Source organism: Carassius carassius, chromosome 5 (genome assembly GCF_963082965.1).
Source record: "Carassius carassius chromosome 5, fCarCar2.1, whole genome shotgun sequence".
NCBI classification, from domain to species: Eukaryota; Metazoa; Chordata; class Actinopteri; order Cypriniformes; family Cyprinidae; genus Carassius; species Carassius carassius.
The window spans coordinates 13422042-13449630 of record NC_081759.1 but is presented as its reverse complement, the minus strand read 5'-3'; the positions used below and the strand labels follow the sequence as shown (position 1 = coordinate 13449630).

Sequence of the window (27589 nt, the reverse complement as noted above, 5' to 3'; positions counted from 1 at the left end):
AGCCTTTAATCGCATCAATAAAAAGGCTGTTTATCAGTGAGCTGCCAGCTCTAGGACAGATTCTGCATTCTGTTCAAAGATACATTGCTGCTTCTACTTCATGTAAATATTACAAATCTAAGTGATGTGTGGCAGTGTGCAGTGCTTACTTGTTAAATTTTGCAATAAAGATCTTGATGTGACTGAAGTCAGGCCTTTCAGCAGGGTCTTCAGCCCAACAGCCTTCCATTAAGATGGTCAGCTCCTCACAGTGCCGGCTGTTATCTGTGGTAGGCCTAAAGTACGGCTTCTGGCCATTCCGCACCTTCTGGATTATCTCTGTAACAAACCCAAACCAAACCCTTGTCAGTCATGTGCAACAAATCAGTCTAAATGTACTTGATCTTTGGGGCTTTTACCTTTGGGACTGAGATCCATGCCTTCAACATAAAATGGGCCGTTCCTTAGTGCTATCTCTTGTAGTATGATCCCAAAACTAAACACATCTCCTTTCTGGGTTCCTTGGGGCGGATGCCTATCATATATCAGCAACTCTGGAGCTGTCCAGAGCTTTTCTGAAAAATCCATTTGGTAAGCAGTCACTAAGTCTGGTCACATTAGTGATTTTTCAGCACAGGGCAAAAGTCAATTGATGCTTCATGCATGAAAAGAAAAAAAATAATAGATTCTTACTTGCATACAGTGCATGTGAGTCTTCATTTTCACAACACAAACGGAAGCTTGCCAGACCATAATCTGCGATTTTCAAAACGAAGCGGCTATCCACCACACAATTAGATGATTTCAGATTGCCATGGGAGCCAATGTAGCTGTTATGCAGATAATTCATTCCCTGGGATCACAGGCATTAAACAGAACTTTATGTCTTTAACCACAGTTTATGGTGCAAAAAGAACAGAACACACATTTAATGTTAAACGTATATTCCATATTATATTTCTTAATAATACTTCCTTGAACAATTAAAGCTTGAAGAAAATTACTGGGTTGACAGAAGCCCGATAACATATTTCATGATTACCTTTGGAATACATAATAGAGAAATAAAGATTAAAGTTTATTGTCTTTCACATTAAACAGCAACTGTATTTAATTTAATAGTGACATGACATGTGGCCAAGTATGGTGACCCATACTCAGAATTAGCGCTCTGCATTTTACCCATCCAAAGTGCACACACACAGCAATGAACGAACACACACTCGGAGCAGCGGAGCCATTATTTGATGCAGTGCCCAGGGAGCAGTTGGGGGTTCAGTGTCTTGCTCAAGGGGCACCTCAGTCGTGGTTTTGAAGGTGGGAGACAGAGCTGTACAGTCGTGGCCAAAAGTTTTGAGAATTACATAAATATTAGTTTTCAAAAAGTTTGCTGCTAAACTGCTTTTAGATCTTTGTTTCAGTTGTTTCTGTGATGTACTGAAATATAATTACAAGCACTTCATATGTTTCAAAGGCTTTTATCGACAATTACATGACATTTATGCAAAGAGTCAGTATTTGCAGTGTTGGCCCTTCTTTTTCAGGACTTCTGCAATTCGACTGGGCATGCTCTCAATCAACTTCTGGGCCAAATCCTGACTGATAGCAACCCATTCTTTCATAATCACTTCTTGGAGTTTGTCAGAATTAGTGGGGTTTTTTTTTGTCCACCTGCCTCTTGAAGATTGACCACAAGTTCTCAATGGGATTAAGATCTGGGGAGTTTCCAGGCCATGGACCCAAAATTTCAACATTCTGGTCCCCGAGCCACTTATTTATCACTTTTGTCTTATGGCACGGTGCTCCATCGTGCTGGAAAATGCATTGTTCTTCACCAAACTGTTGTTGGATTGTTGGAAGAAGTTGCTGTTGGAGGGTGTTTTGGTACCATTCTTTATTCATGGCTGTGTTTTTGGGCAGAATTGTGAGTGAGCCCACTCCCTTGGATGAGAAGCAACCCCACACATGAATGGTGTCAGGATGCTTTACTGTTGGCATGACACAGGACTGATGGTAGCGCTCACCTTTTCTTCTCCAGACAAGCCTTTTTCCAGATGCCCCAAACAATCGGAAAGGGGCTTCATTGGAGAATATGACTTGTCCTCACTGCCCCAGTCCTCAGCAGTCCATTCACTATACTTTCTGCAGAAGATCAATCTGTCCCGGATGTTTTTTTTGGAGAGAAGTGGCTTCTTTGCTGCCCTTCTTGACACCAGGCCATCTTCCAAAAGTCTTCGCCTCACTGTGCGTGCAGATGCGCTCACAGCTGCCTGCTGCCATTCCTGAGCAAGCTCTGCACTGGTGGCACTCCGATCCCGCAGCTGAATCCTCTTTAGGAGACGATCCTGGCACTTGCTGGACTTTCTTGGACGCCCTGAAGCCTTCTTTACAAGAATTGAACCTCTTTCCTTGAAGTTCTTGATGATTCTATAAATTGTTGATTTAGGTGCAATCTTAGTAGCCACAATATCCTTGCCTGTGAAGCCATTTTTATGCAACGCAATGATGGCTGCACGCGTTTCTTTGCAGGTCACCATGGTTAACAATGGAAGAACAATGATTTCAAGCATCACCCTCCTTTTAACATGTCAAGTCTGCCATTCTAACCCAATCAGCCTGACATAATGATCTCCAGTCTTGTGCTCATCAACATTCTCACCTGAGTTAACAAGACGATTACTGAAATGATCTTAACAGGTCCTTTAATGACAGCAATGAAATGCAGTGGAAAGGTTTTTTTGGGATTAAGTTAATTTTCATGGCAAAGAAGGACTCTTCAAAGAAGGACAAGAGTGAAGGATCACTCTTCATAACATTCTGGAGTATATGCAAATTGCTATTATAAAAACTTAAGCAGCAACATTTCCAATTTCCAATATTTATGTAATTCTCAAAACTTTTGGCCACGACTGTACATTCACTCACCCCACCTACAATCCCTGCCGGCACAAGACTCGAACCCGCAACCTTGGGGTTACGAATCCGACTCTCTAACCATAAGGCCATGACTTTAATGCATGTAAAAATAATAAATATAGATATTTATTATTCAGGACCAATGACAAGATAAAGACAAATATGTCTGTCAGCCATAAATTCAGGTGGCCTTAGCCTACTAAATTCAGAGTAGGCTAAGTGCTATTTTTACATCAAACAGTGCTTTTACAGCATTTTTCCATCTTAAAAGCCAAAATATGCTTTGTGCATTTAAGCGACAGTTTACTTTGTCGTAGTTGCAGGACAATTTTCCAGCAAAAGCCAAATGCTTTTATGTGCCTGCGCTCTCAAGTACCTTTGACACTGAACAGAAGATTGGTTCACTTTAATGGAGGGAGAATTTAGAGAGAAATTATTTTCATATATCTTTGCCAAAACAATGTCATGCTATCTTTGATGCCAGGCCATTTTCTTTAACTAATGGGGCTCCTCTCAGAAAAGCAAATAATCAAAACATCACTGCTTTATGATTCTGTTTTCCATCAGGCTTTTACAACAATACATTAGACATTTTAAAAGGCACACCATATTTACTGGATTACAAAAGTGTTGTTTTTAATTTATGATGTCTTTGTACCAGAACTCATTTGAATAAACTAAACAATATATTAAAATATGTGTGAATAAATAGGGATGATGTTTGCTCTGTATGCACATTTATAAAGGTCATTAGTGGTCTCACAAACCTTCACAATGTCATTAATCAGTGAATATCGAAACATCCAGTCCAGGTTGATGCTCTCATTTTCAAGGATGTCCTGTAAAAGAACAAACTGAAATTCAACACTGCAAAACATATGAATATACAGACTTCATTTCTTACAAGCAAAAAAAAAAAAAAATGTATACAAATTTGATTGATTGATTAGATAATATATTATAGACATATGATAGATCATAACAAACAAGATCATTAATATGGAAAAGCATGATTTTGAGGATATTTACCTGTAGACTTCCCCTGAGGCAATACTCTGTCACAATGCAGATGTTTGGTGGATCGATACAAGCACCAATAAACCTTGTCAAATGGTTGAACTGCACATCTCTCATCTATTAGTAACAACAAAATGAGTTTTACAATATAGTCTGTATGATGCTTGATAGATTTTCACTTATTCTGAAAATGTCAAAGACCATGGTTAACAAGAAAAAAAATAAATAAATAAATAAAAACATTTTCTCAAGTTTCCTCAACAGTTTTTTTTCTTCAGACCATGTCTATAACAACATGGTAAAACATTTACATCATGGAGCTACAGTGAGTGGCAAAATCTGTATGAGGTCATGTAAACTTTTCTTAGCATAACCTTTGACCTTCATAACACTGAGGGCAAATGTCAGAGAGAACGAAGAAGGAAGTTTCCACTGTCCTATCTCACCCCCAACCCCCATTTGTCTTTGTCTGGCCATTTATTTCACACAGCTTATCTGACCGCCAGGGCCATGGTCTGCAGGAATTACACTTTAGGGATGCTTCCTGTTTAACCACACCATGAAGCCCCTCACATTTCCCATCAAAGTTGAGCAGGTAAAAACTGGCCACAAGTCCCTCAGAATAAGCCCATCATAATAAACTTAGGCTTCAAATAAGCCTCTTATGGGAAGCATGGACTCACTGCATGTTTTTGTTTTTGTTTTAGGCTCAGACTCAATCACGGTGGTCTCAGACAGACAGAGAGAACAGATTTGTCCTATGACCACAATAGTATACTACAATATCATTCCTACTATTTCTGCTTTGCACAAACTGTGCATAGCGTGTGAATTTTCTGTACAGTACACAGAATACCCTAGATGCCCAAAAAATATACAACAGAGGACTATTTCTGAGTACTGAGAACAAAGTAGAACTGTAAACCATAATGCAATGTTCTCAACTTTGTATTGACCTTCCATACCCAGTGTGACAAAAGAACTGTAGCCAATTTCAACCCTGATTTGATCAGTGATGGTTTGTGGTGGGCTATGTCGTTTATCAGAAATGATCTGTGTGAATGTTTATGAGTGTAGTGGTGATGTTTAAGAGGATGAATAAAAATAAAAAATAGAAAAACACATTTAAAAAGCATACAAACTAACTGCTAAAGTCATACTAATTTGTGGGTGGTGGGTTTAGATAAAAATAAATATCACAATAATAGTGGCTGTTGGGCTAGTTGATGACTGTGACCAATACCTAGTTATTATATATCATTCAGATTTTAAAAAATGTGTCTTTTATTTTATTTTGTTAACATCCATTATGTCTGAAGTTAGTATATCCTTCCAAAAATTGATTAACCTTTCTATGGCCTCATATTGCCTTTCCAGCACCCTGCATGTGTGTGTACTTATGTGTGTAGAAAAGGGGGAGGGTGGGTATGTGTTTTAACCAGCTTGAGCAGCAAGGCTGTCAAGTGGGGTCATAAAAAGTGATCTAAACACATACATGACATTCATACCTTGTCTTCTTTTCCAAAATACAGACACCTATTGATGCAAACAGGAATTTAACTAAATACATACACAGAACCTCTCTTGTGATTTAATGTGTTATCTTACATGCTTTAGTTCAAACAGCACTTGTCTGGTGAGCTCAATTCTCTTTTTGTTCACATGTTTGATAGCCACCAGGTTGCCCTGTTGTGAAAGGAAACAAGTATTAAAGATAATCAGATTCTGAAAGGTAATAGTAAACTGCCATGATGTAAACTGATATAATTTTTATCTTCTTGCAGCCTTATAGCTGGATCTCAAAAACATTATTGCTGAGGTGCTCTTTCATAGCTCACGAGACAAAATGAAGTTGTAAGTCATTTAAGTAATTATGTTATTGATTTATCTTTGCATTTTAGGGAGAACATCTGAGGTAAAGTTACTTGAATGAAATGTCAATGAATCTGAGAACTCCATTAAGGCTCCTGAGCTATAAAATAACCTTGAAGCAATACAAAAACCACTGTGTATGTGAAAAGAGTAAAATGATCTCTCTGAATATCTATACTGAAACTGAAACAATGGCATGCAAAATAATATTTTTGATCATTTGCTTTGTCCTTGTCGATGGCAATAGTGACAGCAAAAATATTTAGCTGGCTCAGTGGACATTTGATGGCTCAGTGTCCTTTTTAGCTTACACTGTGGGACTTGTGCATTTGTTTATACAATGTGCATACATTTTCCACATTTCTTCATAATTAAAGCTTTCAGAGAAGTCCTCTAATAGTTCTTGGCTGGTGGTCAGTAATGGCAGTCTGCAGTCTATATTTTTTGATAATGACACTATAATGTATAACTGACACAATTTTAACATAATTACAGGTACAATAAGGTATAGACTTGCTACTTATTACACAGCTTTTCACCACATAAATAATTATTAGGACAAGAGATACACTTCCCATAACACCCAATGTACTTGCTACAGTAAGTAGACATTCAAAAGGCCCTTTTTACCGCCGCGGTACCGTCGCCACGGCGTTTGTAAAGTGCATTTGCAGCTTTTGACCGCTGAGTGGCACTTTAACCACAAGTTATCAAACAAGCGCATCAAAGCACATTTTCGCAAATAGACTCAGTTTTGCCTCGCTGATGTGTTACATTTGACTGCTTCAGTCATGGAAAATGAAAGAAAAACACTATAGTTTAAATATTTAATATGTTTAATATTTAATATTCACAGATGAAAGTTTGGTATTTATGAAGTTGTTTGAATTTCTTAGAACGAATTCAAGCAGGATAAATGTCACTGAGTCTATGCTTATATTTTATAAGCTACAGTACAGACCAAAAGTTTGGAAACATTACTATTTTTAATGTTTTTGAAAGAAGTTTCTTCTGCTCATGAAGCTTGCATTTATTTGATCAAAAATACAGAAAAAACAGTAATATTGTGAAATATTATTACAACTTAAAATAATAGTTTCTATTTGAATATACTTTAAAAAAAAAATTTATTCCTGTGATGCAAAGCTGAATTTTCGGCATCATTACTCCAGCCTTCAGTGTCACATGTAACATCCAGTCTATCACATGATCATTTAGAAATCATTCTAATATTCTGATTTATTATGAGTGTTGGAAACAGTTCTGCTGTCTAATATATTTGATGAATAAAAGGTTAAAAAGAACTGCATTTATTAAAAAAAAAAAAAATTCTAATAATATATATTCTAATAATATATTTTCTTTACTATCACTTTTTATCAATTTAACACATCCTTGCTGAATAAAAGTATTGATCCATCCATCCATCCATCATCTTCCGCTTATCCGGGGCCGGGTCGCAGGGACAACAGTCTAAGCAGAGACGCCCAGACTTCCCTCTCCCTAGCCACTTCTTCCAGCTCTTCCGGGGGAACCCCGAGGAGTTCCCAGGCCAGCCGGGAGACATAGTCCCTCCAGCGTGTCCTAGGTCTTCCCCGGGGCCTCCTCCCGGTGAGACGTGCCTGGAACACCTCCCTGGGAAGGCGTCCAGGAAGCATCCGAAATAGATGCCCGAGCCACCTGAGCTGGCTCCTCTCGATGTGGAGGAGCAACGGCTCTACTCTGAGCTCCTCCCGAGTGACCGAGCTTCTCACCCTATCTCTAAGGGAGCGCCCAGCCACCTGACGGAGAAAGCTCATTTCGGCCGCCCGTATCCGGGATCTTGTCCTTTCGGTCATGACCCACAGCTCATGACCATAGGTGAGAGTAGGAACGTAGATTGACCGGTAAATCGAGAGCTTTGCCTTACAGCTCAGCTCCTTCTTCACCACGACAGACCGGTACAGCGACCGCATTACTGCAGAAGCTGCACCAATCCGTCTGTCAATCTCACGTTCCATCCTTCCCTCACACCTGAACAAGACCCCAAGATACCTGAACTCCTCCACTTGAGGCAGGAACTCTCCACCAACCTGAAGTGGGCAATCCAGCCTTTTCCGACTGAGAACCATGGCCTCAGACTTGGAGGTGCTGATTCTCATCCCAGCCGCTTCACACTCGGCTGCAAACCGTCCCAGTGCACGCTGAAGGTCCTGGTCTGAGGAGGCCAACACGACAACATCATCCGCAAAATGTAGCGACGAAATCGCATGGTCCCCAAACCGGACACTCTCCGGCCCTTGGCTGCGCCTAGAAATTCTGTCCATAAAAATGATGAACAGAACCGGTGACAAAAGGCAGCCCTGCCGGAGTCCAACATGCACCGGGAACAGGTCTGACTTACTGCCGGCAATGCGAACCAAGCTCTTGCTCCGGTCGTAGAGGGATCTGAACAGCCCTAAGCAGGGGGCCGCCGACCCCATACTCCCAAAGCACCCTCCACAGGATGTCGCGAGGAACACGGTCGAATGCCTTCTCCAAATCCACAAAACACATGTGGACTGGTTGGGCAAACTCCCATGAACCCTCCAGCACCCTGGAAAGGGTATAGAGCTGGTCCAGTGTTCCACGACCGGGACGAAAACCACACTGTTCATCCTGAATCCGAATTCTCCTCTCCAATACCCTAGCATAGACTTTCCCGGGGAGGCTGAGAAAGTATAAAAGTATTGATTTTATTTTAAAAAAAGAAAGAAAAAAAAATACTGATCCTAAATTACTGACCAGTAGTGTATATCGTTATTACAAAATATTTATATTTTAAAAACATAGCTTTTTTTTTTTTACTTTTTATTCATCAAAGTATCCTAAAAAAGTATCACATGTTCTGAAAAAATACTAAGCAGCAGAACTGTTTCCAACTTTGATAATGAATCATCATATTAGAATGATTTCTAAAGGATCATGTGATAATGATCCTAAAAATTCAGCTTTGCATCACAGAAATAAATGATAATTTACATTTACATTACATTTACATTTATTCATTTAGCAGACGCTTTTATCCAAAGCGACTTACAGATGAGGACAGTGGAAGCAATCAAAAACAACAAAAAAAGCAATGATATATAAGTGCTATAACAAGTCTCAGTTAGGTTTACACAGTACACCTAGCATGGGATTTTAAATAATATAATATAAAGAAAACAGATAGAATAAAAAAAGAATAGAGCAAGCTAGTGTTAGAGGTCTTTACACATACACACACACACATACAATTGCATAATTAATGAAAATAAAATAGAATATAAAAAGATTAGAAAGGTAGTTAGATTTTTTTAAAGAATAGAATTAGAATAGTGAGTGTTAAAGTTAGAGGGTCAAATAAAGATGGAAGAGATGTGTTTTAAGCTGATTCTTGAAGATGGCTAAGGACTCAGCTGTCCGGATTGAGTTGGGGAGGTCATTCCACCAGGAGGGAACATTTAATTTAAAAGTCCGTAAAAGTGACTTTGTGCTTCTTTGGGATGGCACAATCAAGCGACGTTCACTTGCAGAACGCAAGCTTCTAGAGGGCACATAAGTCTGAAGTAACAAATTTAGGTAAATGGGTGCAGAGCCAGTGGTAGTTTTGTAGGCAAACATCAATGCCTTGAATTTTATACGAGCAGCTATTGGAAGCCAGTGCAAATTGATAAACAGAGGTGTGACATGTATTCTTTTTGGCTCATTAAAAATTAATCTTGCTGCCGCGTTCTGAATTAATTGTAAAGGTTTGATAGAATTGGCTGGAAGACCTGCCAAGAGGGCATTGCAATAGTCCAGCCTGGACAGAACAAGAGCTTGAACAAGGAGTTGTGGAGCTTGTTCCGAAAGAAAGGGTTTGATCTTCTTGATGTTGAATAAAGCAAATCTGCAGGATCGGACAGTTTTAGCAATGTGGTCTGAGAAAGTCAGCTGATCATCAATCATAACTCCAAGGCTTCTAGCTGTTTTTGAAGGAGTTATGGTTGATGTGCCTAATTTGATGGTGAAATTGTGATGAAACGATGGGTTTGCTGGAATCAAAAGCAGTTCTGTCTTGGCAAGGTTGAGTTGAAGGTGATGGTCCATCATCCAGGAAGAAATGTCTGTTAGACAAGCTGAGATGTGAATAGCTACCGTCGGATCATCAGGATGGAATGAGAGGTAGAGTTGAGTGTCATCAGCATAGCAGTGGTATGAAAAGCCATGTTTCCGAATGACAGAACCTAATGATGCCATGTAGACAGAGAAGAGAAGTGGTCCAAGAACTGAGCCCTGAGGCACTCCAGTAGTTAGATGTTGTGACTTGGACACCTCACCTCTCCAAGATACTTTGAAGGACCTATTTGATAGATAAGACTCAAACCATTGAAGTGTGGTTCCTGAGATGCCTTTTGTCAGTAGGGTTGATAGGAGGATCTGGTGGTTAACCGTGTAAAAAGCAGCGGAGATCAAGCAGGATAAGTACTGAAGATTTGGATTCCGCTCTTGCCATTCTTAGAGCTTCAACAACTGAGAGCAAGGCAGTCTCAGTTGAATGTCCACTTCTGAAGCCAGATTGGTTGCTGTCAAGGAGGTTGTTGTGTGTGAGAAAAGTAGAGACTTGGTTGAACAAGTTCAAGTGTTTTTGCATTGAAAGGAAGAAGGGAAACTGGTCTGTAGTTCTCTAAAAGAGAAGGATTGAGGTTGGGTTTTTAAGTAGTGGAGTTATATACGTGCCTGTCTAAATGATGAGGGAAAAACACCAGTGTGGAGGGATGTGTCTATGATGTGAGTGAGTGCAGGTACAACTGTAGGAGAATTGGCTTGAAGGAGATGAGATGGAATAGGATCAAGCGGGCAAGTTGTAGGGTGATTAGAAAGGATGAGTTTTGAGACTTCTGCCTCAGAGAGTGAAGAGAAGGATGTAAATGAGTGTAAGTTTGCTGGTGATATGAGCTTGACTGATTGTGGTGTGGAAAATTGTGCACTAATGTGTTTAATTTTATTAATGAAAAACGTTGCAAAGTCGTCAGCTATTAGAGATGAAGCAGGGGGGGGGGCAAAGAAGTGAGGAAAATGTTTTAAAAAGCATGCGAGAGTTAGATGAATTGTTAATTTTGTTATGGTAGTATGTCATTTTAGCAGTGGAGACATTAGCAGAGAAAGAAGATAGGAGTGACTGATACATATTAAGGTCAGTAGTATTTCTGGATTTGCGCCACACCCTTTCAGCAGCTCTAAGCTTAGAACGGTGTTCGCGTAGAACATCAGATAACCAAGGGGCAGAAGGGGTGTTACGGGCTGGCCTGGAAGATAAGGGGCAAACAGTGTCTAAACAAGATGTAAGAGTGGAGCAGAAACTATCAGTAGCACTGTTAGCATCCAAAGATGCAAACAGTTTAGGGGAAGGAAGTGAAGATGAAACCATTGCAGAAAGCCGGGAGGGTGAAAGTGTAGGTAGGTTACGTCGAAAGATGACATGTGGAGGGGTAAGTGAAGTGTCAGGGACCATGTTGAGGTTAAGAGTGAGTAGGAAGTGATCCGACGTGTGCAGTGGAGTAACCAGAACATGATCAGTAGAGCAGTGTCATGTATAAATAAGGTCCAGTTGGTTGCCTGATTTGTGAGTAGCAGTAGTTCACACTCGGTTGAGATAAAAAGAGGCAAGCAGAGTGTGGAAATCAGCATACAGAGGTTTATCTAGATGGATGTTGAAATCTCCAAGCATAACTAGGGTAGTACCATCCTCAGAAAAGGTTGAGAGCAACACATCTAATTCATCCAAAAAGTTAACCAGTGGTCCTGGGGGTCGATAGACAACTACAAAATGTATTTTAAAAGGGTATGTAACAGTAACTGAATGAGATTCAAAGGAGCTGTTGATACCCAAAGATGGTAAAGGATTAAATTTCCAATCATTAGAGATGAGCAGACCAGTACCTCCACCTCTTCCAGTCAAACGGGGGGAGTGGGAAAATGAGAAATTATTGGAGAGTGCTGCAGGTGTAGCAGTGTCCTCTGGTTTGATCCAGGTCTCTGTTAGGGCCATGAGATTAAGCTTTGAATGACTAATAATAGAAGTAATGAACTCGGCTTTGTTTACAGCAGACTGGCAATTCCAGAGACCAATAGAAAAAGAAAGTAGTGTATTAGCAGATATAGGCAAAGTGTGCAGGTTGTTAAGATTGTGCTGTCTACATTGTGTGATGTGTGGTTTGCGAGTGGTAGTGATAGTAGGGATCTGGAAACACATAGTAAGATTTGGTTAAAAAAAAAAAAACTGAAACAGAAATGAAACAAGAAGGAAAAAGATTAATCGAAACAATACTTATATTCCCTGCCGATGTCCCTGCCCGGTGGAGTCGCACGGTAGAGTCGATGGTCTTTACACTCTTCGGTCTTAGCACGAGGAGGGCTTAACTGGAGGGCTGCCGCGACCGCTGCCACGGTATACTAATCTTTTTTAAACCCGACAAAACGGAAATTGAATTCAGCTAAACGTACTTTACTGTTTATCACAACAAAGGTCTAAGCAAGCGCACAACAATGACAACGTATGCGATAGAGTACGAGACCAAAGGCAGCACGTCTCAACACAGTAAACAAACAAGTGTTTCTTAGCAACGACAACTGCGCTAAACACTAATGAGACAAGAAATAAATACACTTATGATCTGCTTTTAACTCCCGCTGATTTAACTGCTTCTCACAAAGGGTATTTCTTTGCACTCTCTTGGCTGGCGCTTGAACACACTTTACTGTTTATCACAACAAAGGTCTAAGCAAGCGCACAACAATGACAACGTATGCGATAGAGTACGAGACCAAACGCAGCACGTCTCAACACAGTATACAAACAAGTGTTTCCTAGCAACGACAACTGCGCTAAACACTAATGAGACAAGAAATAAATACACTTACGATCTGCTTTTAACTCCCGCTGATTTAACTGCTTCTCACAAAGGGTATTTCTTTGCACTCTCTTGGCTGGCGCTTGAACACACTTTACTGTTTATCACAACAAAGGTCTAAGCAAGCGCACAACAATGACAACGTATGCGATAGAGTACGAGACCAAACGCAGCACGTCTCAACACAGTAAACAATCAAGTGTTTCCTAGCAACGACAACTGCGCTAAACACTAATGAGACAAGAAATAAATACACTTACGATCTGCTTTTAACTCCCGCTGATTTAACTGCTTCTCACAAATGGTATTTCTTTACACTCTCTTCGCTGGCGCTTGAACACCCTTTACTGTTTATCACAACAAAGGTCTAAGCAAGAGCACAACAATGACAACGTATTCGATAGAGTACGAGACCAAACGCAGCACGTCTCAACACAGTAAACAAACGAGTGTTTAATTTAATTTAAAGTATATTAAATTTAAAAACAATTATTTTAAATTGTAATAATATATCACAATATTACATTTTTTTTCTGTATTTTTGATCAAATAAATGCAGGCTTGATGAGCAGAAGAAACTTCTTTCAAAAACATTAAAAAGAGTAATGTTTCCAAACTTTTGGTCTGTACTGTACATGGTATTAAACCATATTTTAGATTTGACACATATAAAAGGTGTGCAGTATTATTTATATTATATTAATTATGGGTTATATTATTCAAAAGAAATTGTGGTTTACTTTGCATTGGAGCATTAAAAGTGAGAGCCTATTTTAGGGGGGTAGGCTACATGGATTAATATGCAAAATGTCAATATTTTCATATATAATGCTTATATTTTAATTTATATTTTAAATATAAATATATTTTTTCCTTTAATAAAACAACATGCATTTTTGTTATTCGATACCTGTCCTTTATTTTGACATAACTTATTGGAAAAAAGACATTTGTCTGTAAACTGATTAAGAAATTGTTGCATGTTTAAACGTGAAGCACTGTATAATTTCGTTCCCATTATTTATGCCTAATTTGCCTAAAACAAGAAACGAATAAAATTAAACCTGCACGATTAAATCTTTGAAACTCTAAAGAATGGACGGATTAATAAAACGTCCTCACGATTAAACTCAAGTTCTCTCATTATAATCAACAAAATTCACACGATGTAAAAAAGAGCTTTAGTAATTGACAATTTAAGTGATTTTAAAGGGAGCCTTCTTTACTTGCTGTTAAATTAGGGCAATAGCATATACACTGTAGCATAACAAAACAAGTTTTAATATAGTTCTTTATCATTCATTTAGCAGTCAAATTTATAACTGCAACAAGATGATTAAAAAAAACAGTAATGGTATTACCTTAATGCTGGAAAGACCTTTATTTTTATTTATTTATTTAATACTAGCCCATCATGCATCTAACCATGAACTCAGATTTAAGAGCTGTTAAGATTAAAACTGCAGCTCCGCAGTGAGTCAGTGTCATGGACGGAGGACTTGTTAATATATTTTCTAGTTTATATTTCCATCTAGTTATGCCGCTGTTTTTTTTTTTTTTTCTTATAGAACTTATTTGTAAATAGAGCAGACACTTTCTGTGTGTCTACACCAGACACAAGAGTTGTCATCCGTGCCCCACAGCGAAAAGTGTGTCTAAACTTGATGACATCACACTATAGTGTCAAATCATCTGAACACAGTGTCAGAAATCTTTTTCTCATAAACAGAATGAGCATCAGTTCACTGATGGGGATCGTGTCCAGTGTATCCATCACTGTGTTCTGTTGTCTTTTGTTGGATCGCTCCACTTGTGTCTGGTGTAGACCTGGCGTGCGTTTTTTTTTTAATGTTACAGCCCTGCTTGTTTTTAATGTTTTTATTAAATGTCTGTATTGACTGCGTGGTCATATTATCGAATTATTTACTGCCATGCGACCTACAAAAGTAAAGCTTGGCGAGTCGATCAACGAGCATTGCTGCAGGTTGATTTTTGGCAGATGTGCTGTGCTTGTGCTGCTGCGGTCGTCTTCATTTCGTAGGGTGAAACGTCTCTCTCACTTGCAGCAGAGTCTGTGAGCAGCAACAACTTCCCCTCAGTACGCACTGATACCAGAAACACGCTCCGCCTTCACTCAGTGAATAAAGTATTTCAGTATGTTTGAAATGTTATGTTCATAACGTAGCATATAAAATAATAATAATAAAAAATAACAGGAGAGTTTCAAAGTGGCTTAAGCTATTTTGTGTAAACTTTTTTCCCTATATCACATGCCAAACTAATAAAATTGTAAGCATTAAATCTTTAATTGCTGCTTTCTGCTATGAAAATTTTGTTTGTGATGAAAATAACAGTACATTTTTGTCAGTTATTTTATCTAAACAGATCGATTAACTTCTTCAAGATTTCAAAATCAGATAGCATGCTGATAATGTAGTAGCACTGTAAGATTAAATTTGTTTGAATGCATTATTGCGAAAGCGATTGAGTGTGAATCTGTTTAAATCATGCTTTAACCCGAAAATAATCAGTAAAAGAAACAGACAAACTCTTAACATCCCGCTCGACTCTTGCAGTCATTGTAACCTTCTGATCAAGCTATAGCTAAATATGTTTAACATGAATTCTTGCTGAATATGCGGTTATATTATGGGCTGTTGGCATGAATTGTACTCGTGATGGAGCGCTCTTATCACCGTCTCATCACTTTAATTTTTTCCTGATCATGAATTTACAATTTGTTAATTAACATAATATCGTGGTGTCTCTCATACATTAAAAATATATCTACAGAAAGCTTGAAATGTTTTTTAAACGAAAAAGAATTGTGTAATCTGTGAATGTTGCATTTCTCTCATCGGAGAGAGCCAGCACTGTGAATTTCATCCTGCACCCAACAAGAAAAAATTTGTTTATTAATAAATAATTAAAATGTCTCATTTTTCACAATTATTAGGCTACTTCTGCATGTGCTTTGTTGCAAACTTAATGCATGTGCTTGAGTGTGGAATATATTAAGATTTGATTATGTAAATTTAATATAAACCTCTGATTAGTTGAATATAACAAATGAACACTAGAACTAGAACAATCTTACGTGGGGGCAGACCATTTTTTAGTCTATAACCAAAACAATAGTCCTATATAAACCAGTTCAGCAAGTGAAAGCCTCATAAGACACTGTCCATATGAAAGAGCAATTTACACCTTTATCTTGACCCCCACAAGTCATACATAACTACCGCCAAAAACCCAACCCCCTCCAGCTGAAATGAATTCGGTCTGTTTTTTGGCTGTGAAGAAAGGTGTGTTACTGGGCTGAAACATGCCTGCACTCAGCAACACTACTCTTTATATTCATTATTTTCTCACATCCCATATTATTATTTTCACAAGACCATAATGATAATAACAAATCATCAATTAATAATTAATCATTATTTTATGAAAATCATTGTTATTTGTGATCGTGGATGTTTGCGGAAGGCTTTAAGACCAAGTGGAATCCTCTGTTCACGCCTCACAGCGCGCGGGACTCGCGCTCAGTGACGCAGCTTCTCCGTCTGCGGTTTGACATTACTAAATCAGATTGAGGCGAATACAACTTATTGATCACGAGCCCAACATTTAGCAAGGCAGGAAAACATTCATTCTAATGGAAAGAAGACGTATTTCATTGAGCTAATGCTGTTAATTAGAGAGAGAGAGAGAGAGAGAGAGAGAGAGAGAGAGAGAGAGAGAGAGAAACTAGTCTAGGGCTATTCTTAAACTTGGAGCTCATTATATTGAAGTACAAATCCAAACACCAGAAACGTTATGCATTTTACAGAGGTGGAAAGAGTACAAAAATATTCTACTCAGGTAAAAGTACCATTACATTAATGAAATTTTACTTAAGTACAGGTAAAAGTACCAGTCTAAAAATCTACTCAAGTAAAAGTAAAAAGTAGCTCATTTAAACTTTACTCAGAGTAAAAATTACTTAGTTACATTTTAACAGTGAGAGGGAGTCAAAATGGGACAGGCCAAGAGTGTCAAACTCAGTTCCTGGAGGGCCACAGTCCTGCACAGTTTAGATATAACCCTAATTAAACACACCTGATCCAGCTAATCTAATCATTTAGGTTTATTGGAAAACTACACGATATGTGTGCTGGAGCAGGGTTAGAACTAAACTCTGCAGGGCTATGGCCCTCCAGGAACTGAGTATAGGTATATTAATCTCAAACTAGTTGTTTTTAATTAAAGGAATCAGTTATTTAGAATAATAAAACATTTGGGCTGTTACCAGGCAAATCAGTATCAACAAACTCATCTTTTAATGCAGAGGAAATGCAGAAGATTCATTGGAAGTGGCATTTAGATGTATTACACTGTTTAGTGCAGGACAAGAATGCATTTAACCTGCAGTTACAAATGCATGAATAATGTTTTGATATACAAGACATAAAATGTTGAATACTCATTTGAAATGATAAGAAATTAATTATTTAAAAAAAAAATCAAAAGATACTTTAAATGTGAAATTAAAATGGCCAGTATGTGTCAGCAAGTCACTGTTAATAAGTGAGTCATTGCGATTGAACCGAATCATTTAAACGGTTGATTCATTCAGGAACGAAACACTGTCACGTTGCTCAGAGACGCAAAACTGTGCTTTGGTGGCTGTGTTTGGAATTATTTTCTGTTGTAGAAATAGAGCTAAAAAAGGCAATATGGTGTCTAAAACGCAAGTCTCTTAATTAACTTGTTTACTGAACTGTTATATATATGTATGTATATATTCATGATGATTTTTGGAGGAAACGATGGCATTCTTTGTGTGATTTTGATTTAATATATGAAATTATATAAATATGTGAATTTTCTGCCCCTATATCTTCAATTTTGTGATCATTCTAAATGCATTTTAGGAGACTGAATCACACAGTGAAAGAACGCACTATAAATGCGCGCGCACATCATTAAAACAAAAATAGCACACTCCTCACCAGTCTTTTTAGCTAATTTGTGCAAAACCTCTTGCTAAAATGTCAAAGCTTCATTTTAACCACCAATGCAACGATGCAATTATTTAGCTTACCTCTACATTCTTGCGCAGGGTTGATGTCTTGTCGAGATTTTATAAGCTGCTAGTTTGGTCTTCCTAGGCAAGTACAGCTTACACTGCATAATAGAGCATACATATGGCCAGGGGTTCACTTCATTTCCTTCGAGTTCAACTTCAGAATATGACGGGGTTTCGTTTTCAGCGGTGTCTGCACCACTAACGCCTGTTTTGTCCATCTGCATCTTTCTTGTGATTTTAGCGCCAGTTTGCCCTCCTGCCCATTATTTACTGACGAAGTTTCCAGGGAGCGATTTTTTATTTTTTTTACTCAGTAATTAATGTGTTTTAAAATGTAGCGAAGTACAATACTTCAAACAAAATATACTTAAGTAAAAGTAAAATTACAGATTTAAAAAATTACTTTAAAAAGTATTAGTACACAAAAAAGCTACTCAATTACAGTAACGCGAGTAAATGTAATTCGTTACTTTCCACCTCTGGCATTTTATGAATAATGAAATGTTATGAAAAGTATGCATTTTATTTATTCACATGCTGTATGGTTGAAATAATATTGTAGTTCACAACTTTAAGTTCCATTGTTTAAAAAAAAATGCTTTATTGGCTAATGTTTCATAAACATTAGTTATATGCTCTAAAATCCATGCCATTAGTAATTTCACAGTATTTTCACCTCCTAAATCATTAACCTTTAAAGTCACAATTCTATAATGGTCAAAATTACTCAGGCCAATGGTATTTTTTTATGACATTATTTTATTATTTTTAATTTTATTTTTTTGAATAATTGTAGCCAACATAAATAGGTAAAGCAAAACAAATATTTGGATTGTCCCTTATTTTTTCCATATTTTCTTAAAGAATAAACATGTATTTTCTACAAGAATAAATATGATAACATATTATTAATTAATAAAAATAATTTAAGCAATAAAAACCTTTTTTTAACTTGAATTTAAATACTATTAAAGTAACTTTAAATTCTCAAGGAGTTTATAAGTAAAAAATGGTAAAATGTCACAGTGCATGTTTTTTTTAAATGAACAATTCCTGTATAAAATGGGACAGCAACCTTTATAGCAAACATTTTTAAATTGTCCACAGCTGAGCATCGTGGGAGGCTGATCTGTGCCAGAGCGCGTGACGTGAATGTGATGAATGAAGTCATTTTCAGATGCAATGAAAAAAAAAAAAAAAAAAAAACCTGGATAGCCTATATTAGGCCCAGGCTCTGTTCTGAAGTGTAAAATAATTATAATTACTGTTAACCCAGAGTAACAATTTTTAACGGATTAATCACCTATTTTCATTTGCTGGATGTTTTCTTTATTTTTTATTTTTTAAACACGCTAAAAAATAAATTAAGTTTGTCAGAGGAAAAAAATATATGAGTCGTGTATAGTCGTTTCATTTTAACGGATTAATCACCTATTTTCGTTTGCTGCATGTTTTTTTTTTAAACGCTAAAAAATAAATCAGAGTTTGTGAGAGGAAAAAATATAAGTCAGGTATAAGTTGAAATTTTATCAGAACAAAACAAGAATTAAAAATATATAATTCTAATGGATAAATATTGCAGTATATAATAATATAGGCTTAGTAATAAAAATAATAATAATAATAATAATAATTTAAAGCTAAGCATAAGGTAAGGTTGGGCTTTCTCATTCGGGAGAAATCCAAAGGTTTCCATATTCGTGATGTTGCCCATTTGAAGCTTAACTATTATTCATGAGGGGAAAAAAAAATAGGCTGTGTAGTTCATGCGTGTTTCAGTATCGATGGAAAAAAATCATAATTAACAATATGTCAAAGTGCTAACGCTGAATGTCTGGTGAATGACTGCTGTTTCTTATTCCAAGTTCACCGTAGCCACCAGATCCTGTCTGTATCCTGAACAGATGGTCACTGCAGTCATCCGGATCCAGTATGTATCCAACCCATATGGCGGATAAGCACCTAGAGATGATCTCTACAGCCCTGAATGTCAGCGGTGACCAGGACAACTAGTTAAGCCCCAGAGAGAGATCCCCAGTGAAGACTTTGTTTCATAGATGGCCACTGGGGCAAAACCATAGGGACCAGATTAGTCCTCTGCACAATGTGACTTTTCTGCAGCCTGGAATTGAACTGCTGCTGTCACATGCTGTCTCTCGTTTCATTCAAATGCAACTGCTATCATCTTGTGACTGAGTTAATATACCATTTATGTCCCCGTCATTAAATATGTGGAGAAAAGCTGTGTTATTAATAATACAGCTGTGCATTATGCCTTAAATGTCTGTCTTATTTGAACTTTAGTCTCAAAGCTTTGTTAGGAATTGCTTTTCTTTGCGAAAGCCTTGTATTTAAAGAGCTATTAAAATATTTCAATGCAAACCAATTTCGTAGCAGCGATAACAACCAGTTGGATGTATATTATCCATTATTTTTACTATATTATTATATATATTATATTATTAGAACAATGAAGGTGTCATGAAGCTTAATTACAAAACAACTCCTCCAGCTTATGTTGCTGCCATTTTAACATTTGTGATCCAATTATTGCAGCATAGCACACACAGCAATGAGGATCGACTTTAGAAGCTGCATTAAAGTGTGATCTTAAAGCAACACACTGAGTTGGTAGTGCACCCACTCTCCATTTCTCCAGTGAATACACGTGTGTGGGTGTGCAGAAGAGGGAGGATGTCAGAAGAATTCAGGCGCACCTTAAAATAGCCTGTTTTTGCAAATAGCTGATATTTTCCATGCGCAGTTATCAAGGACCCATAGCTGGAACCTCTCTGAAAAGGAAATACAGAGAGAATGCAATAGTAACATGCATTTAAGACAAAATAATTTCATTATGCACATTAGAAAAGATAACGTGTATACGGTGGGCTCCAAAAGTCTGAGACAACAATTTCTGTTTAGATTTGATACAATATTGTTTGTAAATTATATTATCAGCACAGGATTTGGAGTGAAAAGTTTAATTTTGTTAAAATTTTATTGTTAAAATTAACAATTACCTCTTCTTGTATACACCTCACATGGTCAGTGTCACAATTTGTCACAAATTTGATTAATCTAAAAACAGTTTATTTAAACCATTTTAATAACAATATTTCATCATTTTACAAACCTTAATTAAATTTTTACTTCTAGGTTTAATGGAAAAAAATCCTGGTTTTTTTGGTAGTTTTAGTTGGCCTAACTATAAAATAAATATATCTGAAGGTGAATTTTGATGCTTCACACCAAAAGTTTTTTAAAACAGACATTAGCTTGATTGAGTTAAAGTGGCACTCATTAATATACAGAATAAAAAAGAAAAACACTGAACATTTAAGAATTTTATTAAGATATTTTTGTAGGAAGAGAAGAAAAGCATTAAAAGCTTCATTTAAATAACATCAGTGGAGTAGAATGAATCATACATTCAGTCCAATGATGTGGAACAAATTTTGTTAAGGTATTCCAAAATGTGTAATACTGTATACGGTGGTCTGGAAAATGCATCGGCATTCAAGTATGAGGCCAAAAGAACCTAATAAAAAACACTGTATATGTGTTTGTGTGTGCATGTGTGTGTGTTTTCTAGGTAAACAATAAGTCTGCTAATAATCCACAGCAGATCATGATATATGATGTGTTTTGTGTAGGAGACCAAGCAGTCAAACTGGAGCTTATTTGAACAAATGTTTAATACGAGTCTGCTACTATAAAACTGAAGAATGTGTAATGTGTCAAGAATGTGTAAAATATAAAGTTTTTGATTTCTGATCTGCGTCTAGTTCATTCCATTTATCTAATATAAATTCATTGAAATATTACAGGGTTTTGAACAGTTTTGGCATCGATTGTAAATTGGAGTAAACCTGTGAGCTTGTCATGTATATGTTTATTCTCTGTTTAAAGAGGAACAGAATTCAGATTAACTAAATCAGGCTACGTTTGCGACCAGCTAACTGACTTAGCATCATTGTAATTCCCAAGGAATGCCATTTTAAATGGACATGGCAAAACAGTGCCAGGAATTAGTCAAGTACAAAAAGGCATTTTTATGAGATAAATTAAAACCATATGGACAACAGGAGGAAACCTCTTTTATTCAACGTTGTTTATACAGAAACAGAAACTCAAAGACATTTTGTCTTTTAAATATAGATTTGATCCTTGCTCTTTTAAAATGAATTTTAGATCTGTTTTAGAGGTGGCCAGCTGGAAAACAGATCAGCTTTATGCAGCTTTATCCAAAATATGAGAATACCAGAGAGCATTTGTACCTGGGAAAGAGTGAGACGGCTTCCTGCGCGTTTGTGATATTTGTTGGGACTTTCAAACTGCAGTTCCTCCCACCGTATCCTCCAAAGCATCCCAGCTAACTCTTTCTCCAACTTTAGTTTTCTAGAAAAGAGCAAATCGGATAAAAGCAACGGATGACCAGTGCAAATAAAAAAACGTGTTTTGGCAACATTAGATGCTGAACTAGATTTTTACAATGTCCAGGGTTTTCTGAGTGGTTTTTATGTTGTTCTATGGTTGCTAAAGTGTTCAGAGTGGTTGCTAAGGCATTGCTATGTGGTTACTAGGATGTTCTTGATGGTTGCTTATGCTTGATGATTTTTTTCAACCCATTCCAAAAGATCCCACTCTTAGGTCTCCATGATAGAATGGTCTCTAGATGTGGTTCAAATCGTTCCCTTAATATCTATGGGATTGTATGTGTGTGTGTGTGTGTGTGTTTTATTATAAGCTGCTGGATTTGAGATTTTGGATCTTGTTTGTATATCACAAACAAATATTGCGGTTTTGAAAAAGTGTAGTAAGACAGATATGTGTCTTTGAAAGAACCGTGAAAATGGTTAAGAAATACCATTTAATTTTGCACAATTAGTTTAAATAGCCCTTACACTAAAAGTATATGTAACAAAACTAAGGTGGAAACAATTTTTGCAGCAGACTGAGTTGACGTTTGATGGGCTGATAAAATGTGAACCAATCTTAGGGTCACTAATGTCGTGCCCTTTCCAGCATATTATTTTTAAACATAAGTAAAACAAGCAGTCCAGTCAGCCATGTGGATAAATACATGGGCAACTTCCAAGTGAATCAACACATCTGGAGGAGCTCTCTGAGGACCTGTTATTTCTCAATAGCGTCTATTCACAGCAAAGATTGCCTTTTTTATTACAAATCAATCTCTGAATGTTTCATGGATGTGGTCTGAGAGTTGCGAAAGGAGGATATCAATAAAGAGAATCGTAATTAATTTTCAGAGCACTCAAAACAAAGAACAAGAAAATAAAGAAACCCCCACACATTCCACTACAATCTAAAGGTGTAAAACACTTCCAGATGGCAGTGTGTAAGTACTGCAGCGTCTGCATTTCAACAGGGTTTTACTCGATTTAAGAGCCACTCTGGTAAGCCCCAAAACAAGCACCTTTATTTGTTTTAGTAGACCAGATTTTGGAGGCAGAGGTGGAAAAATACCTATGCAAGATCTTTATATTAAAGAGCCAGGTTCAAAAAATTAATGCTCAGCTGGTTGTCAAAGGGAAAATCCTTGTTCTAAAATGTTGAAATTCTTTGAAGCGTCGACTGAAGGGAACATCATAGATTGGAAACTTTATGGATTGAATGGACAAACAATAGCTGGTTTTACATCACAGCAGTAGAAATATCCAAAATAAACCATATAATAGCATATAGGAAATTTCTTTCAGAATGTGCACACTGCTTTATTGATTTTTTTTTTTTTACAAAAGTAGTCCATTTCACTAGTGTGCTACATTCTAATTGTAATCATATAATTTCATATAAACAATATCATTAATACAAACACTAATAACTCAAGTAAACAAACATACAATCAAGCTCATTGATTATTTCTCTTTTGACACGTCATTCAAATCTCTTTAAGCCATATATGGTATTTCATATATAGACTATATACATACAGTACATACATACACACACACACCCACACACACACACACACACACATATATATATATATATATATATATATATATATATATATATATATATATATATATATATATATATATATATATATACATATATATATATGGGAGGATATTTCCCCCCTTCAGGTCTATGCATCCCTGCCTCTGCTAAATTATTTTTATACCCAGTGGAGATTAAAAAATACCCCCTGGGTGATGCTAATGTCGATGCTAATGTCATCAACCACAAACAGACCATATAAAATACCAAAATAAAATTATTTCTTAAAACTTCAGCAAGTAAAATACTGCAACATGACAATATAAACAGCAATAAAATCAGAAGTAGAACTGTGCTCCAGCTTAATAGAGAGCGTCTGGGTTTTGTGAACAAAGCAATATGTCATATTAATTACAGGATTCCACACAAGTTCTATTTTGTCATGAATTTTAAATGTATTAATGTAAGGTTAACATCTATGATGTTTCCTTTAAAAAAATCAAGAAGACAATTCAAGAGCAAGCAGCATAGCAATTCTATTGCTCTTGTTACAAAGCTGAATGCTGTCAATCAGCTTATATTCTTACTTGATACATGCTATGTGTGTGAGCCGTGACGAGCTAACATCAATATTTGTCTCACAGTGTTGACTATACTGGACACGAGCCCATTTATATAACACACGAGTCAGCTTCTACAATTCCCTTTTCCACAAGATGTCATTCAAGACTATTCAGTAGTATCCTCTGTGAAATTGTAGAAAAAAATTGTAGACTGTTTTAATAGCCCTTAAGAAATTTCTTGAAAAAAAAAAAAAAAGTTAAAGTACGTACATGGCTACATGCACAAGACTTCATAAAAGATTTTGGTTTTCCTGATATCAGTTTTGACAAGGACTGCGACCTAATAGTTGACTAACTTAGTCGACCAGAAGAGGATTAGTCAATCAAGTGGTAAAGTCACGTAGTCCGTAATGGACAGATCATTAACAGCTGGTCTATGTGGTAATTACAGTACATCAGTCATTACATCCAAATGTTCGTTTCGATCATTGACCTCAAATGTGGCTTATCATCTAAAGCATATTAAGTAGCAGCACCATTTCATGGCCGGTAGCTCTAACATTAACCTAGAAAAATGTGTATACAATTAAAGTGTTTGTGCAGAGTTTGAAAGCTGAACAGTAGCGTGCTCATTGCATGAAAGTCAACTTGGAGGCGCCGATGCAATCAATTTGGTTGATAAATACAGTAAACATGTGTCAATTAATTATTATAATGTTAAGGCAGTCTTCTTGCTGTTTTTTCCTGACACATTCATAATCATTAGTTCTGCCGATGTACTGTGGCAAGCTTTATGCATGTGCTTGATAAAAAGAAAGTGACATGACATACAACCAAGTATGGTGACCCATACTCAGAATTCATGCTCTGCATGTAACCCATCCAAAGGGCACACACACAGCTCTGAACACACACCTGGAGCAGTGAGCAGCCATTTATGCTGCAGTGCCCATGGAGCAATTGGAGGTTCGGTGCCTTGCTCAAGGAGACCTAAGTTGTGGTATTGCCAGCCCAAGACTCGAACCCACAACCTTAGGGTTTAGAGTCAAACTCTAACCATTAGGCCACGACTTCCCCAATGACAGGCTATAGGTATTTAAAGGCTCATTGTTACAAGTTATATGGTTTATTACAGTTTTTCGCGATTGCTTAAACACATTTCTTAAAATTATACCTCATATTCTCAAAACAGTAAACACGAATCCATAACTTCTAACTCAATTCCGCAAACTTCCTATATTCAGGTCAAAATTAAGCTTTCCACTCAAAACAACTCAATCTTGCTGAAAAAACAAACTTTTTTTATCACAGGTCCCAAAAAAATATTAAGCAGTAGAATTGTTTCCAACATTGATAATAAATCAGCATATTAGCATGATTTCTGAAGGATTAGAAGTTGTGAAGACTGCAGTAGAATAGAATAGAACTGGCTACCTATTAAGTTCCGTATCAGTTACAAATTATCATTACTTACCTATAAGGCCCTAAATGGTTTAGCTCCTGCGTACCTAACTAGCCTTATACCACGTTACAATCCATCACGCTCCCTAAGGTCACAAAACGCTGGACTTTTGGTAGTTCCTAGGAAAGCAAAGTCCACTAAAGGAGGTAGAGATTTCTCACATTTGGCTCCCAAACTCTGGAATAGCCTTCCTGATAATGTTTGGGGTTCAGACACACTCTCTCTGTTTAAATCTAGATTAAAAACGCATCTCTTTCACCAAGCATTCGAATAATGTATCTCTTAAATTGTGAGTTGCATCTGATCAAATGTGCATTCTTATTCTTTAGCTTGGGTTAAACTAATTAATTTACATCCCGTGGTAACTAGGATTTACACAAGCTCCAGTCTGGATCCATATAATAATTATTAATTATTAATAATATTAATAATGTTCATCGTCTGGCTGACTAAGTCTTGTATTAATTTTTCTAAACATCCTGTCATACGTGGTGCACATCATTCTCTTTATATGAAACCTGTAAACCGGATTCACCAGTTCTAAGTCTATAGTGAAATCAACTCTATTGTGGTTTTCCCAAGCATTGCGATTCTTTCGCCTTTACTAGAATTCAATCAAATGGCTTTCCCAACTCAATTTCATTTGCGTATGCGTGGCAAATTATTTGCTGGTATCTGTGAGGATTTCCAGACAGGATTTAGACTGTATCATACTGAGACTGCTCTCCTTAGAGTTACAAATGACCTGCTCTTATCATCTGATCATGGTTGTATCTCTCTATTAGTTCTATTGGATCTTAGTGCTGCGTTTGACACAATTGACCACAACATTCTTTTGCATAGACTTGAACACTTTGTTGGCATTAATGGAAGTGCATTAGCATGGTTTAAATCGTACTCATATGACCGCCATCAATTCGTAGCAGTGAATGAAGAGGTATCATATCGATCACAAGTGCAGTATGGAGTACCTCAAGGCTCAGTACTAGGGCCGCTACTCTTCACTGAAATGTAAATCCATGCATTTATGACCTCACGTTTAGATTATTGTAATGCTTTATTGGGTGGTTGTTCTGCATGCTTAGTAAACAAACTACAGCTAGTCCAAAATGCAGCAGCAAGAGTTCTTACTAGAACCAGGAAGTATGACCATATTACTCGGTCCTGTCAACACTGCACTGGCTCCCTATCAAACATTGTATAGATTTTAAAATATTGCTTATTACTTATAAAGCCCTGAATGGTTTAGCGCCTCAGTATTTGAATGAGCTCCTGTTACATTATAATCCTCCAAATCCGCTACGTTCTCAAAACTCACGCAATTTAATAATACCTAGAATATCAAAATCAACTGCGGGCGGCAGATCCTTTTCCTATTTGGCGCCTAAACTCTGGAATAACCTACCTAACATTGTTCGCACAATCTGACTTTGCTGCAACCTGAAATTAAACTGCTGGTTTCGTCTGGTCAGAGGAGAACTGGCCCCCCAACTGAGCCTGGTTTCTCCCAAGGTTTTTTCCTCCATTCTGTCACAGATGAAGTTTCGGTTCCTTGCCGCTGTTGCCTCTGGCTTACTTAGTTGGGGTCACTTCATCTACAGCGATATCGTTGATTTGATTGCAAATAAATGCACAGACACTATTTAAACTTTAACTGTCATTTTGCATTATTGACACACTGTTTTCCTAATGAATGTTGTTCAGTTGCTTTGACGCAATGTATTTTGTAAGCTTTGATTCACAGGAATTAATTATAATTTAAAGTATATTAAAATAGAAAATGTTTATTTTTTTATTGCAATAATATTTCACAATATTTTGTAAAAACTATTCAGTATTTTTATTAAATGAT

The 27589-nt window shown here is 37.0% G+C and overlaps 1 protein-coding gene across 1 annotated transcript in view; it reads right to left on the bottom strand.

Annotated features, from left to right (window-relative positions):
- LOC132140801 (atrial natriuretic peptide receptor 2-like) overlaps window positions 1-27589 on the bottom strand; it is a 90668-nt gene that overhangs the window by 29286 nt on the left and 33793 nt on the right. Inside the window, exons 8-15 of the mRNA XM_059549786.1 lie at window positions 22026-22146; window positions 20466-20540; window positions 5521-5598; window positions 3925-4029; window positions 3663-3734; window positions 673-832; window positions 399-554; window positions 150-318 (exon numbers count right to left, since the gene is read on the bottom strand). Of these exons, the coding sequence (XP_059405769.1) occupies window positions 150-318; window positions 399-554; window positions 673-832; window positions 3663-3734; window positions 3925-4029; window positions 5521-5598; window positions 20466-20540; window positions 22026-22146 (936 nt within the window). The remainder of the gene's footprint in view (window positions 1-149; window positions 319-398; window positions 555-672; window positions 833-3662; window positions 3735-3924; window positions 4030-5520; window positions 5599-20465; window positions 20541-22025; window positions 22147-27589) is intronic.